The following is an 18,746-nucleotide window of genomic DNA, read 5'->3' as shown; positions in this document are numbered from 1 at the left end:
GACAGGTACGGACAGGGCTGCTTTGCAACATCAAGACTTCTTTGGCTGTACTGGGTGGAGGGTGTGTGTGTTCCAGGGAGCAGTGGGAGAGAAGGTTAAATAAATATTCCTGGTTGATCGTGGGACCCTAGGTCTGATGGGAGAACCCAGTTGTGTAACCCAGACTCAATACCAGTCTCCCACAAAAAATCCTTAAACCCTACTCCCCTGGCCCCGTGGTCTTCACACCCCACACTCTAATGGGGCTGGGCTTGGACCACACCCAGGGGTGATTGGAAGCCCTCAAGACCCACCCTGACCGCCTGGAAGCACACCTTACCTGGTAACTGGTTTTTCCTGCAGGTGGTAAACCCGAAAAAGAAAATGAAGAAAAAGAAATACGTGAATTCTGGCACAGTGAGTAGCCACCCCAGTCTCTGCAGCTGGGTGTAGACATTCTGAGCCCCAAGCGAGGTCTGGTATCAGGGAGGCCCGTGCGTCTGTGTGTGTGCACGGGCGGAGTGTGGGAATCAGATGTCCAAGAGAGATGGAGTGGGGAGGGCTGGGGCAGATGGAGCAATAGCCGGCGGAGGGAGTTGACTTGCAGACCACACAACAGGCGCTGGCTGTATCTAGCATGAGGAATCGCAGAGACACCCACGGGACTTCCTGCAGGAAGGAAGAGGAAGAGAAGTCGTATTTATTGGGCCCCTACCCTGGGAAATTCCCCACGTCGGTGCTTTTCACAGGTTGTTGCCCTGAGAGGCAGATATTATCATCCCCTAGTCATGAAGGAGGAAACCAAGGCTGCAAGCAGGAAAGTGACTCAACCAAGGTCACACAGCTAGAAAGTGGTAGAGATGGGAGTCAACATGACATCTCACTCCAGAGCTGGCAGCTGCTACAGGCGCTGCCACCGCTTAACCGTGACCTTCCTGGGATGACACGCTGGCCTAGTGGCATCTGGGGGCTGGTCTTCAGGACATTCACACGTTTACTCAACAAATATTTACTGGGTGCTACTGTGTGCCAGACACTGTTCTAGGCACATCGGATACAGCTGGAAACAAGACAGACCCAAATCCCTAGTGCTTATATTCTAGTGGGAGGAGACAGAAAACACACACACACACACACACATGCCTGTGTGTGTCAGTTGATTATGAGTGCTATGGAAAAAGTATAAAGGGTAAAGGGACAGGCAATAGAGGAAGTATTGAGGATACTGGGGAAAGGGAATTCCAGCATTCCTGCTGTAGAGAACAGCACATGCAAAGGCCGAGGTGGAGCTCACAGTGCATTTCTAGAACAAGCCACTTTCTCTGCAGTGCAAACACACCCAAGTTCATCCTCTCTGTGTTCCTTCCTCACTCTAGAGGCCCATGGCAGTGCAGCCAAGCCTGGTCATTTGAGTCAGGCAGACTGTATCTCCAGACCTAGAAGGGGTCTTCGGGACCTCTGGGGTTCCTCTGAGGAAGCTCATTTTCTCCGTCTGTAAAGTGGGACTAATAAATCATCCTCACCTTGCCACTGCACAGGGCAGCTGTGACAGACACATGGGAGATGCAGGCTTGTGAACTGTAAAATTACTCTGCTCATTCAAAGGGGACTGAACACCACTTCTTTGATTGTAACTGCTTCTCAGACTGGAGCTTAGAGTCCTATTTCCTTTGTCCAAGGCTGTGATGTTTCTTAGTGGGGACGCTGTCAGCATTTGGGCAGGAAAATTCTTCATCTCACAGGATGTTTAGCACCCCTGGCCGCTGCCCATAGCTACCAGTAGAGCCCTAGACATTATGAGAACCCCCAAAACTCTCCCACACTTTCCCAAATTCCCCTAGGGAAGACAGCACCTTCCCCAGCTGGGAATGAAAAGGTTCAAAAACCACTGATCTCATCCAGCCTTCTTACTTTAGAGATGAAGAAACTGTGGCCTAGAGAGGGCATGTGATTGGTCCCAGGTCACACAGTGAGTTGGAGACAGAGCGGGTCTAGGCCCAGGTCTCTTGACTTTCCTTTCCTCCAGCATTTCCCCATCTTCATCACGAAAAATCACCCAGGATGCAGAAAGCTTGTTGAAATACAGACGCCCAGGCCAGTTCCCTGGGATTCCACTTTAGGAGGCCCAGGAATCTGTGTTTAGTGCTTTTCATCCCCTACTTATGGTGCGCAGAATCCCCTGGGGATCTTGTGAAAATGCCAAGAATCTGCGTTTCTGCATTTCTACCTGGCATCAAGGTGATGCTGATGCTGCTGGTCTAGGAACACTACCCTTTGAGTAGGGGAAAGTCTGCTTTCACCCTGCGAGCCCCTGGGTGAACCCATGTGGTCAGGGCAGTTAGGGCATTGCTGCATCCTGGGGGGCTGGAATGGGGAGCGGTCAACTCTGTCTGCAGATTAGACCTACATGAAGAGCTAAAGAAAAAAAAAAAGATCTCTGAAATGTTCATGTAGCCCTAGAAACTCGGCTATAATGGGTCTGGGCTACAGGATGATCTAAGAGCCCCCAGGGCATCTCATGGTCATCAGTCAGGGTTGAAGCCACTGCCGTGGTCCACTCCTAGTGAGTCTGAGCTGCCACACTTTGAAGGAGGCCTGTGGTTCATCCAGGTGCCTAACACCTTAACCACAGTAGGTGGGGGTCTTACTGCCAAGTAAGGGTGGTGCTCTCACCTGGCCCTCCCAGTGAGCCTGTAAAAACAGCTGAATCTTCATGAATAGGGGGCACCCAAACTACCAGAGAGGAGTTCGTTCTCTTACACAGGTAAAAGGTCCTTTGCCCTCATCTTGCCTCATTTAATTGGCCTAGGATGCCAGGCTTTCATTTGTCTCCTTGATTCTAAATTGTTATGATAATGAGCTGCCAGGTAGCTGCCTGTCTTGGCAAAGCCAAAGCTAACTTTGCCAGGGCATAGGTTAAAAGGCCTCTGCTTGGGGGAGGGGGCCTGGGGTGGTCAGTTACCTCTGGGGAAAGGATGGGCTGCTTATGAGGGAGGGTCTTGGGTCTGAGAGGGATGAGATGGGACCGGTAAGATTTAAGATAAGCGCAGTCCAAAGAGGCACATTTCAGGACTAATAGCTCTAGGCACATGGAAGCCTGAAGCTGGTCGGCATTGGGGTTGTTAGACCTGTGCCAGGAGGGCCCCTTTGTCCTCCACACCCCACCCCAGGTCCCTGGGGCTGGACAGCCAGTGCCCACTTAGAGGAAACTAACACCCTTGGCTTAGACCCTGGCTCCACTGACACAGATGGGACCCTTCCGTCAAGGTCAAGAGTGCAGGCTCTGAAGTCAGACACACCCTGGTTTCAGATCTCCTCTCTGCCCTGGCAGTGTCCTTGGGCACATTGCATCACCTCTTTGAGTTTCAGTTTCCTTGGCTATAAAGTGGGGATAATAATAGTACTTCATGGGATGGTGTGGGCAGTGCCTGCAGTCATGCATGCAAAACTGGCACATGCCGAGTGTTCTGTCAATGTCAGCTCTCGAATCATAACCCATCTCCCCTGACCCCAGGCTCCCCACTGACCAAGCTCCCTTTTGTTTTCAAGGTCACCCTGCTTTCCTTTGCTGTGGAGTCAGAGTGTACCTTCCTCGACTATATCAAAGGAGGGTGAGAAGAAATACAGCCAATTTCATGGGCCTTGGGGAGAGGGAAAGGGCCCCACACACCGACAGGACCGGCTCTGGCCCCACCCTGGCCTCTTCAAAGCCCTGGTTGAAGGCTGTGGTGCTGGGCTCTGAGCAAACCCTGGTGTCTGGGCCGAGACAACTCGCCCAGAGCCCTGCACATCCCCAGATCCCGAGCAGCTTGGAGAGAACTCCTGAGCCAAGGAGGCTGGCCTGGGCCATGTCAGGTCTCCATGCAGAGACAGGACCTGGAGCTGGTAGGGACTCCGTGACAGAGAGCCAAGGGCTTGGGGAGGTAGAGAGAACCCTGCAATAGGAGTCAGGAGGCCCAGGCTCTAGGCCTTTCTTTGCCATTAATTTGCTGGATTCCTTTGGGCGAGTCATTTTTCCTCTCAGGGTATCAGTTTCCTCCTCTGTACACAAAGAGAACGGGGTAGGTAAGTGTTAAGGTTCCTTCCAGCTCTGAGCTGCTGACACCTCTGATCTGTCTGGCTGGGGGAGGGGGACAGTGATCAACCTGCTCACTGTTATTAGGGCCCTGTAAGGGCAGCGGGATTGGGGATAAGCCAGGGGTTGGTCCTGGGGCCAGCAGGTGGTCAAACATGAGTTTAAGGAGCAGAAAGAACCACCAGGGACAGTGTCTAGGCCCAGACAGATGGGGGAGCCAGGAGACCCCAGCCAGCAGCTCATGGAAAGAGCCTGGCTCTAAGGGTAGAGCCTGCCCAGCATGCTGCCTGCCAGGACAGGTGCCAGGTCAGGGCGTGGGCAGCCAAGAGCCCGCAGGTGACTGACTGCACCTGTCTGGAAAGGAGACAGGCAGGAGCAGCTGCCAAAGGCTCATCCCAGTCAAGTGGGCCCTTGGCTGCTTGGTTCTCCAGGGCAGAGGGAGAAGTCAGGTCCTGGGAAGCCACACTCACTTTCCCATGACACCACTCCCTGCTGCCTTGAGCTTGCAGTCTCAAGGCTGCAAGCTCTCCTCCTACCCACTGAGCACACACCCTGCCTCCAGTCACTCAGGGGCTCCTCTGCTCTTACCTGCCCCTCCTCTGGGCTGACTCCAGACCCTGCCTTTGCACTCTTCCCCCATCAAAATTGCTTCCCTCTCAATCCCATTAAGCAGCCACCGCTTACAGTCCATAGCACCTGGTAACTCTCAAACACCCCTCATCCTGTTTATTTTTATTTATGTTTATTTTATTTTATTTATTTTTTGAGACAGAGTCTCACTCTGTCACTCAGGCTGGAGTGCAGTGGCACAATCTCAGCTCACCGCAACCTCCGCCCCCTGGGTTCAAGCAATTCTCCTGCCTCAGCCTATCGAGTAGAGTAGCTGGGCCTACAGGCATGCGCCACCACCCCTGGCTAATTTTTGTATTTTTAATAGAGACGGGCTTTCACCATGTTGGCCAGGCTGGTCTCGAACTCCTGACCTCAGGTGATTCACCTGCCTCGGCCTCCCAAAGTGCTGGGATTACAGGCATGAGCCACCAAGCCCAGCCCATCCTGTTTATTTTTTTCATTTGCATAGTACCCCCAACTTACAGAACACAGTGGGCAGGATCAGAACAGTTATCCCCATTTTACAGAGCTGGCCTGAAGCCACACGCCTAGATGGTGGCAGGGTTCCTTCTCTCATAACATGCTGCCTTTCATTCTGTAGTAATGAATCAGTCTAGCCTGCCTGACTCGCAGTTAGAGGGTGGGGTGGGATGAAGATGGAGACTGATGAGTTAAAGTGCTGGATGCTGTGAGGTTTCATCGAAAAGAGCCCTCAGAGACTGAGATAAGCTGGTGCCACCCATACTGGGCAGGTTATAGCCCCAGAGCCAGCCCTCTCTTTAAACTCTCTGGAGAGCCTGGGTGAGGGAGCTGGCTCCAGGGACTGAGAGCCTGGCGTGCATGCCCAGGCAGGAAGCTGATGGCTAGGGATCCTCTCCTCCCTGGCCTCCCTCACCTGCCCACCTGGACCCAGGAGGAAGGGTATGGGTACTTTGGCCCCACTGTCAGAGGAGGAGCCGGTTGCTCAGCAGCCTGTGTTCTACCCTTAGGCAGGAGAGACTAGGCTGCTGCGAGTAATTTTCCCACAAGAAGATCTGCTTTCCAATTGCTTCCTTTCCCAAGGCTTTTCGGAACCCAGGGCAGAGGAGGACTAGTCAGAGTAAGGCCTGCCTTTCCCCTCACGCTGTATCTGGAAGAGCCAGTCCAACAGTGTCCCTCCAGTATAGTCCCACAGGCCAGAATCATCTTCCCAAGAGTGGCCCTGGGAGCGGGACTTTGACCCTCCAAATGTCTCCCTACCTCTAACAAAGACATGCGTTCTATATTCCACACTGAAGAGGGGGTGACAATGAACAGCAGGTGAGTATGGTAGGTCAACTGCTGTAACACATAATTCCCTAACCTCAAGCCTTCATACAAATAAAGGTCTGTTTTTCATCTGTGGGATGGCAGGGTTGGGTGGGGAGGTGATCCACGCAGTCATTCAGGGACCCAGGCTCTTGCTAGCTTGTGGCTCCTTCTATCCTCTGGAATCCTCTGGATGCTCTGCCCCCAGCCAGCAGAAGAGGAGAAAGAGGTGGGGATGACTGTCTGTGGCCAGCAGAGCCTGGCTTGGGTCTCCTGCTAACCATGTCCTTGACATTTCCCTGGGGGTGAGGGTTCCATGAGCAGCAGCTCAGCTGTGATCAGGTGGTTTCTGATAGGGACCTTCTGCTGTGTTTGTGATAGGGATCTTCTGCTGATAGAGCTGTGGTTTCTGATAAGGCACCTTCTGCTAAATGCAAGTGAGGTGAGGCCTACCTGATCTTACATCATCCATAGCCCCAACTAAGAATTACTAGAACAGAGTTTTCCCCAGTGTGATCCCAGCCTCCTGTCCTCATAATCCCTGGATGAAGGCAGTGGACATTTTTTCAAGAGATAGATTCTGGGCGCCACTCCAGACAAACTCAATTGGCATTTCTGGGGTGAAGCCCTGGAATCTTCTTAAGCAAGCACCCGTAGTGATTCTATGCTCACTGCCATGTGAGAACCATAAGACTAGACTTTATCAGGAACTTGTGTCTGTCAGCTTTGTTCTGTCTGGACCCAGCAGAGAACCTAGAATGGCCAAGCCCTCAAAAAGTCTCAACCCTGAATCTGAATCCTCAAAACCTAACTTTTTATTATAGAAAACGTTAAACACATGCAAATGTGGAGAAAAGGTATAATCAACCCCGAAGGTACCAGCTTCAGCCATTACCACATAATAGCCAGTTTTGTTTCATGCACTCCACCCTCCATTCAGTCATTTATTATTCTTTTTTATTTTAGTGGGTTTTTTTTTTTATTTTTGAGGTCTCACTATGTTGCTCAGGCTGGCCTTGAACTCCTAGTCTCAATCGATCCTCCCACCTCACCCTCCCAATATCCAATTGGAAGCAAATCCCAGCCATCATATTTTATCCCCAAATGCTTTAGGATGTCTCTCTAAAACAGAAGGACTCTCCCTTTATCAAACATAACCACAATATCATAACCACACCTAAAAAATTAACAATTCCTTAATATTAAATATCTAGTAAATGTTTATATCTCCCCAATTATCTTATAGTTTTAAAATTGGTTTGTTTGAGTCAGAAATCCAGGCAAGAGCCATAGGCTGTGATTGGTGGGTTGGTCTCTTAATTCTCTTTTCATCTATTCATTCTCCCCAAGCACCTGAATGGCTTGCTAACACAGATTCCTGTACCTCACCAAGAGAATCTAATATTCAGCCAGATGTGGTGGCTCACACCTGTAATCCCAGCACTTTGGGAGTCTGAGGCAGGAAGATTACTTTTGCCCAGGAGTTCAAGACCAAGCTGGCCAATATAATGAGACCCCATCTCTGCAAAAAGAAAAAAAAAGTTAGCCAGGTGTGGTGGTGCGTGCCTGTGGTCCCAGCTATTCAGGAGGCTGAGGTGGGAAAACTGCCTGAGCCCAGGAGGTTGAGGCTGAAGTGAGCTGTGATCACACCACTGCATTTCAGCCTTGGTGACAGAGCGAGACCTCTTTCAATAAAAAGATTCAGGAGAGCTAGATAGAGTCTGAGAGGCCCAGCATATTCCCAGGAGATGGTGCTGCTGCTGACTCTGGTAGTGCTTCTACAGAGTTTCCCAAAGACTGGATTTTGCTGGCTGCATCTCCTCTGGTGTCATTTAATGTGTTCCTCTGTCCCTTGTATTTCCTGTAACTGACTAGACAGCTCTGGAACCTCAATCCGAATCAGGTTCAATTTTTTGGTAAGACAACTTCATGGGTGGTATTCTATTCTTTCTTTAGGAGATGCATAATGTCTATTTGACTCTCTTTTTTGTCAGATGAGTTTTCGTCCTGAATCTCACTCCAAATTTGAGTCAGCAATCCAATGAGACCCAGCCTCACCCAGCCTACTCAGGTGGGCCCAGGGGGTAGGGTTTGTGGAGGAAATAAGTGACCATAGCCACATGCCCACACAGAACACAATCATCTTCAAAGAGCTTTCCTACTGCATAACTCTTCTGACGCTCATTAATCCTTTTAGGGGGACATAGCTGGCATTACTATCTCAGCTCTCCAGAACTAGAAAGAGATGAATGACTTCACCAAGGCCACATACCTGGCAAGCAGCAGAGCCAGGGTGGTAGCCAATGTCTAGCACTGTCCCCCCTCCCACAGCCCTGCCTCCCTCCAGGTGACTCCCCTGCTGTTCTCCCTCTTCTAGGACCCAGATCAACTTCACTGTGGCCATTGATTTCACTGCCTCCAATGGTGAGTTGGGGGATGGGCAGAGGAGCAGGGGTGGGAGGAGAGAGCTTTTAAGGGCTGTGGCATCTGGCCCTGGCTGGGACCACGACCCTCATACTCTCTGGCCTCTTCCTCACCAAAGAGGATATACCTAGGTCTGGAGGACCAAAGATACAACCAAGATGGCAGAGGTATCCCCAGGTTGGACCATTGACATAAATCTGGGCTCTGAGCCACAGCCTTGTCCTTGAGGAACACCCAGTCTCCCTGGGGGAATTGGGACTGTGTGTACTCTGGGCCTATGGAGGGCCCTGGAGATGTATCCCCCCGGGATCAAATCCCAGCTCCTCTGTGCAGTCCAACCCACAGGCTGGAGTGGAGAACCAGAGCCAAGACTGAGTTCTGTGGTGTTCAGGGAGGCAGGATCCAGCCCAGGGACCCCAGTCCTTACCTGGCTGGGGCTGCCCTGGCTTCCTTCCCTCCTCCCAATTTCTCCAGTGTCAGCCTGTGGCTGAGTCACTAGGAGCAATAACAGTGCCAAACTTTACATGATTAGAAACGTCACAACCTCCCTTGGGCTCTGGCCTCTATTAGGGGTGCTCAGTGCTCATTTCTGCGCCAATCAAAAATGCCCAGGTCTTGCCCTCTACAGGTGTCAGGAGCCCCTCTTATAGCTGTAAGTCCTAGCATCATAGAGCACTGGGCTGTCAGAGCTGGAAGGGGCCTTAGTAATAATAACACTGAGGATCGTTATCACAATATCGATAGCACCTGTGCAATACTCACCTCAATCCTATGAAGTAGGAACTATTATTGCTCTGATTTTACAGGTGAAGAGACTAAGGCTAAGGTTAAGGAACTTACCCAAGATCACATAGCTAGTAGGAGGCAGACAGGATTGGTACCTTGGCAATCTGTGCTGTACTACCTCCCATCAATGAACAAATAAGTTAAATACAGACTGTATTAGTAGCGAAGAGGGGTCTGGGGGGGAAATCAAGCCAGAAAGAAGGATAGGAAGGATTGGGGGAGGCTGTAATTTTTAATAGGCTGCTTGGAAAAGATCACACTGAGGAGGTGACACTTGAGCAGAGACCTGAAGAGGCCAGGGAGCGGGCCAGGGAGTGGACATCTGGGGAAAAGTGTCCCAAGTAGAGGGAACAGCCATCACCAAGGTCCTGAGGTGGGAATCGCGAGGGGCTGGTGAGGCTGGGACTGGCGAGTGACGGGGAGGAGGGTAGGAGATGACCAGCAGGCCAGATCATGAGTGCCTTGCGACCTCTCCTGAAGACTTTGGGTTTCATTTTGGGGGAGGTGGAAGCATTGAGCGTTTTGGGCAGAGAGGCATGATCTCTCCGAGGCTGATAGGCCCAGTCACTGCCGTGCTGGGTATGGGCTGAAGGCACGAGGGCGGAAGGAAGCGGGAGATCAGTTAGGAGACTGCTGCATCCTCTAAGCAAGAGGGTGGTGGTATGGGGAGGAGGAGAGGAGGAGGAGGGATTCTGGATCTGTTTTGTTGAAGGATTTAATATGGGGTATGAGAGAAATAGAGGAATCAAGAATTAATAAAAGTTAGGGGTGCCCTTGGACACCCCCTTCTTCATTCTGAACCGGGAGTGACTTGGAGGGTCTAGATGGTCAAAGGTTCCCATGTCCTGTGTTACAGGGAACCCCTCACAGTCCACATCCCTGCACTACATGAGCCCCTACCAGCTGAACGCCTACGCGCTGGCGCTGACTGCCGTCGGAGAGATCATCCAGCACTACGACAGTGACAAGATGTTCCCTGCCCTGGGCTTCGGGGCCAAGCTGCCCCCGGATGGCAGGGTGTCCCACGAATTCCCGCTGGTAGGACGTCCCGCTGGTGGGAGAGAGGACTGACCAGGCTGGGGGTGTGGTGACAAGCTGGGGATGGGGGGACGTTTCCCTTCCTCTGAGCCCAGGGACTTAAGGCTTAGCCTCAGTGGAGGGAGACTGCCTGCTCTGTGTAGGGGGGCTCCAGAAATCCACTCCCTTCCCTGATCACAGTTGCTGCCCCTCCACGTCTGAAGCTGCCTGCCCACAGCTGGCTCTGGCTTCCTTGTTCCTGACAAGACACAGGTGGAGGTGGAGGCGAGCTGTGGCTGACCCATCCCTCAGGGCCCCAGAAAAGTGAACAAGTGGTGTGGGTTGGGTATCCCTGAGTCAGTGCTGAGATGGGATGACGTGGATCTCCGGGGTGATGTGGAGCATGGCATCATCTGGGCATCCTGGGCCCTGTGGAGATGATTGCACAAGCCACCCCTTTCCCTGGCTCTCATGAGCTGGGGACACTCAGGCACAGCAGATGTCCCTCCCATGCCTGAGGGTGCAAGGCGCTGTGCTGGGCCCAGTGTGCACGTGGACAGATCAGCCATAGGTCCTTCCTGAGTTGCTCAGACCCAGCAGTCATTTTAGGGCAGAGTGGGTTTACCCAAGGTTCCCTGAGGGAAGCAGCCAGGGATCTCGGGGCATCTCTGAACAGGTACAGGGAGCCGGCTAAGGAGCAGGTTTGGACCCAGCTCACCTGAAGCATGCACTGCTTCAGGATGGGCCCTGGGAGTTCCCTCCCCTGCCCCACCACCCCACACCAGAGAAGAGCTGGGGGAGCCCAGGCCTGCTGGCCTCCCCACCTGGACTCAGTTCCCACACATCATGCACCCCTGTCCTTCCTTCCTGGGCTCAGCCTCCCCGCCCTCTGTCCCCCAGAACGGCAACCAGGAGAACCCCTCGTGCTGCGGCATCGATGGCATCCTGGAGGCCTACCACCGCAGCCTGCGCACCGTGCAGCTGTACGGCCCCACCAACTTTGCCCCCGTGGTCACCCATGTGGCCAGGTGAGTGCCACTGCCACCACCTCCAGGCACTCGCAAGGCCTCTGTTTCCATACCAGCCCTGCCTCTGGGTGGTGGGAGGGGGTGTCTCTTCCCACGCACTTGCCTTTCAGGGAGCCCTGACCCTGAAGAGATTCCCCCAAGAACTGTCACCTTCCAAAGTGTTCAGGGTCCTTGTTTAGGGGGGAACACGCCCCGCAGACGGACCTGAGCCCACACCTGCCCCACCCAGGAATGCAGCGGCCGTGCAGGACGGCTCCCAGTATTCGGTGCTGCTCATCGTCACTGATGGGGTCATCTCGGACATGGCGCAGACCAAGGAGGCCATTGTCAACGTAAGCGAGGAGTGTGCGGTGGGGGAGGCGGTTTGAGGGGTGTCTTCCTCCCCGTTAGGGGAACCCTGGGGCTGTGCCTACCTCCTTGACTTCAGGGAAATGCTTGGAGATGACTTGGGCGTGGCTTCTCCTTTCCCTCCCTCACTGGGCCCCACTGCCCTCGTCCACCTCCTGGCCTCTGGCTGCAGAGTCCAGTGCTGGATAGTGGATTCTGGGGGGCGGAAGGGGTGCCCGGATCATGAGAGGTCTGGCTGGTGAGCTCTGTTCCTACCTCTTAGTCACACTCTGTGGCCTACTCCCTCCAGACCCTGATGGCTCCCTCATTAACCCATCTCTAGGACCGCTTCCCCCTTTCCCAGGCCGGCCTGGCCAGGTCAAAGGAGTGGGAGGGAAGACGCAGAGTTGGGGAAGCTCAGGAACGTGGCTCCCCGAGCCAGTGGTCTCCCTGTAAGAGGGGATGGGGGTGACTCACCAAAGCAGACCTATGACCCATTCCCCCCGCCACCCTCCCTCTCTCCTCCGGGCACAGCCTGGTTTCCTTTGCTCTTTATCTCTGAGTGCCCTCCCTCTCCCTACCCCCTTTTCCGTGTTCCTCTGTCTTTCCATGTTCACTCTCCCGTTTCTTTCCTGCCAACCCCTTCCTGTCCCTACCCCTGATTTCTCCTTCCTTTTAACTGGGTCCCAATTGGGTCCAACCTTCCCCTGCCCCCCATGCTGTCTCCCAGGCTGCCAAGCTCCCCATGTCCATCATTATCGTCGGCGTGGGCCAGGCGGAGTTCGACGGTGAGTCCAGCTGCTGCCCTCCCCTCCTTTCCTTCCCTAGCTACACACCACTGCTCCCACCCCAGATGTTTCCCCAGAGGCTGCGGTCCCCTGGGAATGACCCCTCCCAAAAGAGTGAGAGCTCCCGCCTGGGCGTGTGTGTCTGGGTGAGTGTGCAGGGTGTGGGATGCATTTGTGTGCTCAGGGAGGGGTGTGTCAGGTCTGGGTGTGCACCCACGCCCACATCCCAAGGCTGTGGGAAGGAGGCCCCAAGTCCCTTCTTTCTCCTCCAGCCCTGGGAGTCTGGGGAGGGTGGTGAGCCAAAGCACGGGGCTCAAAGTCAGAGGCTCACCTGATCGGGCTCCTCCTGGCCCCTGGCCTCAGTTTCCTCATCTCTAACACGGGGCATGGGCCAATGGTCTCGGCCCTGGATTGGCCGGGATGGAAGGACAAGTCCACTCTCCTGCCAGGCCCAGGGGTCCACCGTTAATCTCACCCCCATCCCCATGACACTCCTCCCCTCACAGCCATGGTGGAGCTGGATGGTGATGACGTGCGGATCTCCTCCCGGGGGAAGCTGGCTGAACGCGACATCGTCCAGGTGAAGCCCAGGCCTTGCCTGCCCCATGGGAAATTCAAGAACCCCTCTAGCCAGGTGGACCTCACACCCCCTTTGGGGGCTTCCCTGGTGAAGGGCCCGGGAGGGAGGCACTGGGAGCCCCAGAGTGGCCCAGCCACCACCGAAGGGAGTAGGAGTCAGTCCTTGGTCATGCTGTGCTCTGGGCTGGGCCCCTCTCGGTCACATCTGGGACACACTCCTAACATTGCGGGTGCCCAGCCAAAGGCCAGAACCCTCTGCCAGCCCTTCCTCAGCCCCCAGGCCTCTGTGGTCAGCCTCGTTCTGTTTTTTTTTTCTGCCCCTTGAAGGCCGAGGCAGTGTCTTTAGTGTTGCTGCAGCCTTCTCCAAGAATAGGCATTGCTCGGTTAACTGAATCAATGTAAGCATCTCCATGAAAGATGCAAATATAATGAGCAGGAAGATCTTTGTCCTCAGGGAATTCCCATGCAGTCTCGCGGAAGAATGCACCCTCCGCAATCACTTCCCCCACTCATCCCCTGCAGAGGAGGCCCTAGTGCTTAGGAGATGCAGAAGACAAAGCTGACATCCTCCATACTCCCTTGGTTTAAAAATCGGGGCCCAGTATCCCAGGTGTGGAGACCAAACACAGGGGGCTGGAAACCACAGCAAGGACAACCTGGGAGGTGGGACCGGCCCATGCTAAGGCCTGGAGGCAGGAGTGAGCCAGAGGAGGCGCTCAGGATGGAGGGCACCCCCGGGAAGAAGCCAGATGGGCCTGGCATTAGGCATTGGCCAGATTAGCCCCAGAGAGCAAAGGAATGAAGAGAGGCCAGAGAGAGGGCTCTGCTGGACAGGTCGGGGGAGACCCAGGAGGGCACGTGCCCCAGAAGTCAGGGATTCAGTTGGCATTTCGGAAGCACCTACTGAGTGCCTGTGCTTAGTGCCGAGGTGGAGAAATCTTGTTCAGTGGTGTGTCCTGGTGTGGAATAGGGCTCAGTTTTCGTCGAGTGAATGAAAGAATAGTGACTGACTATAGTTACTTACTGCCCAAACCCAGGGAGTTGGGGATACAGTCCCTCAGGTAATTCAGAAAGGTGGGGGGATTGAGTCAAGTGAGCAGAGGCTGGGAGCGGGGTGGGGATGCAACCCCAGGCCTGGAGATTTTGGGGCCCAGGGTCCCACAGGAGGCACTGCCTGACCCTGCCCTCCCACTTGCCAGTTTGTGCCCTTCCGGGACTATGTGGACCGCACAGGCAACCACGTGCTGAGTATGGCCCGCCTGGCCCGAGACGTGCTGGCAGAGATCCCCGACCAACTGGTGTCCTACATGAAGGCACAGGGCATTCGCCCGCGTCCCCCACCCGCAGCACCAACCCACTCGCCCTCGCAGTCCCCAGCCCGTACGCCCCCTGCGTCCCCCCTGCACACACAAATCTGAACCTGGTCTCAGCAGGCAGGTGGCTGGGGCCTGGGAGAGGCCAGGCGAACAGGAGGCCAGGGCCCCAGACTCCCCGAAGTTGGCCTGCCCGGCCTTTGGGACATCTGTGTGCCTGGGAGGCTGCCAGGGGGTGGGGCTTCTGAAGACCCCTCCTCAATTTCTTGGCCTCACTTATTGCCCAAACCCAGGGAGTTACAGGGGTACGGGTGAAAGAGGGTTACACAGGGACCCAGCCCTTCTCTTCTTCCCCAATACCTGGCTCTAACCCAGTCAGGAAGGTGTAAACAATAAGGGTGATTGGGGTCCCTGTCGCCCAACCCCGGCAATCCTATTTGCTTGCCTGTCACCCTGAAGCCTGGGCTTGGCCTCCTCCAGCCCCCCATCTCCATCCCATCCTCCCATGGTGTCTACTCCTGTCACTGAGTCCTGCCCTGTGGTCTATCCTGTGCCCAATTTCCAGTGAGCCCTATGAAGCTGATGGGTTTGCAGGAAGGCCTGAACATGTGCCCCCTCCCAGGGACACTGGATGCACTGGGAGCCCCGGGGACCCATGGGGTGCTGTAATCATGGACCGTAGGCCATGTGATGGGCCTGAAGTGGAGGCTGCTCAGCACAGAGCCCTTTCTGGTGCCTCTCGAGCTCAGTACGATGCAAGTTCTAGACACACAGATGGCCTGTGGAGGCCTCTCCCTGGTGTGGGCCACAGGCACTTCCATGGTTGACTCCTGGCTTCAGGAATCCCTTCTTCCCTCCAGAGGCTTCCCAGGGCCCTCGGTGCCCATGCCTCTGCCCACGTAGGGGCCTGAGTAAGGAGTGGCTCAGCCCCACGTTCCCACCCTGCTCCTGCTCTTTGCCCTGTATCCCATGAGGCTGGGAGACAGGAGTCCTGGGTTTGAGCCCTGCCTCCCCCAGCTGCCTAATGTGGGAGCCCAAGCAAGTCCCTTCTACCTTTTGGGCCTCAGTTTCCATGTCTGTATGACAAGAGGGTTGACCAGATGGCCCCAGGTTTTCCTTTAGGTCTGACGTCCTGAGGGTCATTCATCCCATGCCCAGCTCCCCCCATCCTACTCCTAACTGATGTGACCCTACTCGAGGCCGCCTTGGCTTTTGGGTCACCCTGTCCCATCCCATCACCCCAAACACACACTTGTCCTTCAGCCTTGGGCTCTGGCATCTGAGCCCGAGCTCCTGCCCCTGCTGTGGGAAAGGTGGGGAAGAAGGGGATCTCCCTCCTGGGCCCACCCAGCTGCCCAGCCTTTGCCCACTCGGGGAGCAGGTCATGCATGCCAGTCCCTGTTGCCGCATGGAGCTCCTCAGCCCACTGACCTCTCCGTGCCTGGTGCGGGCCAGGTCCCCATCTCCCGCCTCCGCTTCCCCGTCACGCATGGTGGTGGTGTTTCTATGGTGTCTGGTTCTGTGCCCGTCTCTGAGACAGTCTCTGTGTGGAATTTGCCTTAAACTGAAGTAAATTTGGTTCTTTTAGTAAAGCACGAAGTTTTTCTTTCTTCTCTGAAAAATAGCACTGATGTTGCTGTTTGACAGGATCCATTTCTCCTCTGTGGCTTCCTTCAATGGTTTGGTTCAGTGAGATTTACAAGCAAAGGCCACATGCCACGCTCTGTGCTAGGCATTGAGGATGCAGCCATGAGCAAAGCACAGATCCTGCCCCCGCACGGGGCTTACAACACACACACAGATAATACGGGACAGACACAGCAAACACATCAACAAATAGGCTAGTAACATCATTTCAGGTGGTGGCAAGAGTTCTAAAGACACATGAGGGAGAAGGAGGGTGACGTTTTCGATGAGGTGGTCGGAGAGGGCCTCTCAGAGGAGGTCATGGTTGAGGTGAGCCCCCAGGAGGTGAGACAGGGAGCCACGCTGATATCTGGGGAAGTGAGCTCTAAGTAGAGGGACCAGTAGGTGCAAAGGCCCTGTGGTAGGAGCATCCTTGGTGCATTTGCAGGAGAGCGAGGCCGGTGTGGCTAGAGCTGAGTGCAGGAAGGGAAAGTGCTGGAGATGGGGTTGGAGAGGTGAGAAGGCCGGAATGCGCGGGCCGCGTAGGCCATGATGAGGCCTTTGGCATTTACTGAGTGAAACGGGAAGCCATTGAGGAGGTGAGAGAAGTAACATCATCAGAATTTCCTCTAAAATAAATGGATTGCTTTATTGCATTTGATCACTCATTCACTCATCTCTCAACAAGCATTCACCAAACATGAGTGCCAGGCCCCACTCAGGTATTGGAGACCATGCTGGAGATGCACACATAGAATTGCAGCCTCAGGGGTGCCCCTGCTCTGGGGCAGCGAGCGAGGAAATACTACAACCATGGGGTACTGATGCCGAGCCATCAGGAGGGGCTGGGTAATCTGTGGGCACCAGAGTCACTGTGCCACGAGGAGTCTGGCATCCCCTGTGCAATGGGGTCGTCACCACCACCCCCATCCTTGCAGGGTCATCACGTGGCCAGAGTGACGAGTACATAAGTTTGCATGTGAATATATGTGACATGCACCCAGGACCCACGGCATTTTAGGTGCCCAAGAAACACTGTTTTCCTCTTGTTCCTCTTCAATATAAATCCCTGTGTCCATCAGGGACCAGGATCATAGCAAAAGGGGATTTCTCCCTTCTCTAGGCAAGTTTGTTCCCAGATTAGCCCTCCAGGCAGCCATTCCCACCCTGAACATCACAAGAAATTTGGAATTAATTATACCAAAGTTTGGGACTTGTTTACTTCTTATGATTTTATAGTAAATGGGTGCTGATTCACAGCTGTCCCTATAATTACATGCCCCTGTGACTTACATTCTGATACGCTTTGAGTGGGAACGGGGTGGGGTCACAGCTTGGAAGGAGGGAAGTTCCCATAACCAGCAGCTCATGTCACCTCACCACAGGGGCCGTGGGAAAGTGTCAGGAGAGGGTGCTTGCCTGGCAGGGGAACTGAGGCGCAGAGCCACTGCCGGGGGCGGGACGGGACGCCAAGAGCATCTTTGCTGTGCCCGACACCGTAGCGTCTCGTGGATTCTTTCCCAAGGTGTGTTAAACAGAATACTGGCTCCCTGGCATGGAGTTTGGGAACCTTCCTGCTGTGCATCCCTCTCGAGAGTCTCAGTGGCCTTTTGGGTATTCAAGCCTCTGGTAAGTCCTACAGCAAAGGGACCAGTTTGATTTGGTTCAACCCAACGTTTCTCAAGCTTTTGTATCACAGAGTCAGTGTGTGTGTGTGTGTTTCGCTGGTAACACCGTCACCAAGCAGAACCTGCTGTCTTGGGAATGTCAGTAGAGACAATCTCCCGGGTTTCCAGGCCAACACAGAAGCCTGAAGCCTGCCCTGAGCAGGCCAGAGGGCGGGCACTGAGGGTGAGAAAAATGGACACTCAAACTGGGCTCTGGAGAGAAGGGCTCTGAAAGGGATCCCTGCCCCAGGAGCTTCCGGAAGAGAAGCCACAGGGAAGAAAGGAGGGCTTCAGACATTCGCAGTCCCGGACTCATGGCTGCATGGTTGACTGGATTTTTGTCCCCCTATTCGACGGAGGGGTGTGTGGAACAGAGCTGGAGGGGTGGGCAGAGAGGGGAAAGGCTGTCCTGCCTCTGAGCTCACCCCCCAGGCTGTGGTTGGCCCTCTGCTCCCCCTACTCAATCTCCTGGCCTTCGGGATTAAGGACCCTAGGCTGTTACCCCCCAGATCATTCTCCACCCACTTCTCTGCCTTTGGAAGCCCCTCTGTCCTCCTCTTGTCCACTCACCTCAAATACCCCTGAATTAATACAAATAAAATAATAGTAGCAATGACCAGCACTCATATGCACTTACTAAGCATCCTTCTAAGGACTTTACATGTGTTTAGCAAATTCATCTTCATAACAACCCTGTGAAGAAGGTATGTACTATCATCATCCCATTCTCCAGATGAGAACACTGAGACACAGAGGCTCAAGATCACACAATTAGAGAGCAGTGGAGCCTACAGAGATCTGAGCCTGAAGGTGGAGTGGGAGGATGCATCTGGTTACCTAGAGATGTGAGCTCTAGCTGAGCCATTTAGTTGCTTTGTGACCTTGGTTGGGCCATCTGCCCTCTGGGTCTCAGTCTCTCCACTGATAAAATAGAGGGGGTGGGCTGTCAGATCCCTAAGGGTCTTCCTATCTCCCTTGAATCTCAGCCCATCCATCAGCCTATACTCTTAGACCCCTGCCAGGCCCCACAGGCCTCCTGGGGCCCTGTCATGGCCAGGCTGGACAGTCGCCACCACTGAGGCTGCCACTCCCACACCTCTGGGATGCCTGGCCATCATCGGCCTGCAGAAGAGGTCCCTGAGTCCTGCCTGGAAGGGGCGGGAGAGGTAGAAGCAGAGGATAGGCCTGATAGCGCAGTTGGAGTAGAGGCCAGGGTGGTGCGGAGGCTGGAGGCCACA

General features: G+C 54.4%; 1 protein-coding gene across 6 annotated transcripts in view; it reads left to right on the top strand.

The window, feature by feature from the left end:
• The window catches only part of CPNE5 (copine 5), a 98,622-nt gene extending 81,191 nt beyond the window's left edge, over positions 1-17,431 (top strand). For 2 of the 6 annotated variants that reach the window (XM_055263735.2, XM_055263737.2), the window contains 9 exons: positions 343-396; positions 3,529-3,590; positions 8,331-8,377; positions 10,020-10,201; positions 11,081-11,208; positions 11,438-11,540; positions 12,266-12,323; positions 12,830-12,903; positions 14,102-15,807. In XM_055263735.2, coding sequence (XP_055119710.2) covers positions 343-396; positions 3,529-3,590; positions 8,331-8,377; positions 10,020-10,201; positions 11,081-11,208; positions 11,438-11,540; positions 12,266-12,323; positions 12,830-12,903; positions 14,102-14,320 — 927 coding nt within the window. In that variant the 3' untranslated portion in view covers positions 14,321-15,807. The other 4 variants (XM_055263739.2, XM_055263738.2, XM_055263732.2 and 1 more) reach the window with 4 other exon arrangements.
• The last annotated feature ends 1,315 nt before the right edge of the window (positions 17,432-18,746 follow it).

The sequence above is a fragment of the Symphalangus syndactylus genome, chromosome 23 (genome assembly GCF_028878055.3).
Source record: "Symphalangus syndactylus isolate Jambi chromosome 23, NHGRI_mSymSyn1-v2.1_pri, whole genome shotgun sequence".
In the NCBI taxonomy this organism is placed as follows: Eukaryota; Metazoa; Chordata; class Mammalia; order Primates; family Hylobatidae; genus Symphalangus; species Symphalangus syndactylus.
The sequence above is the reverse complement of the archived record's forward strand: the minus strand, read 5'-3'. Positions and strand labels throughout refer to the sequence as shown.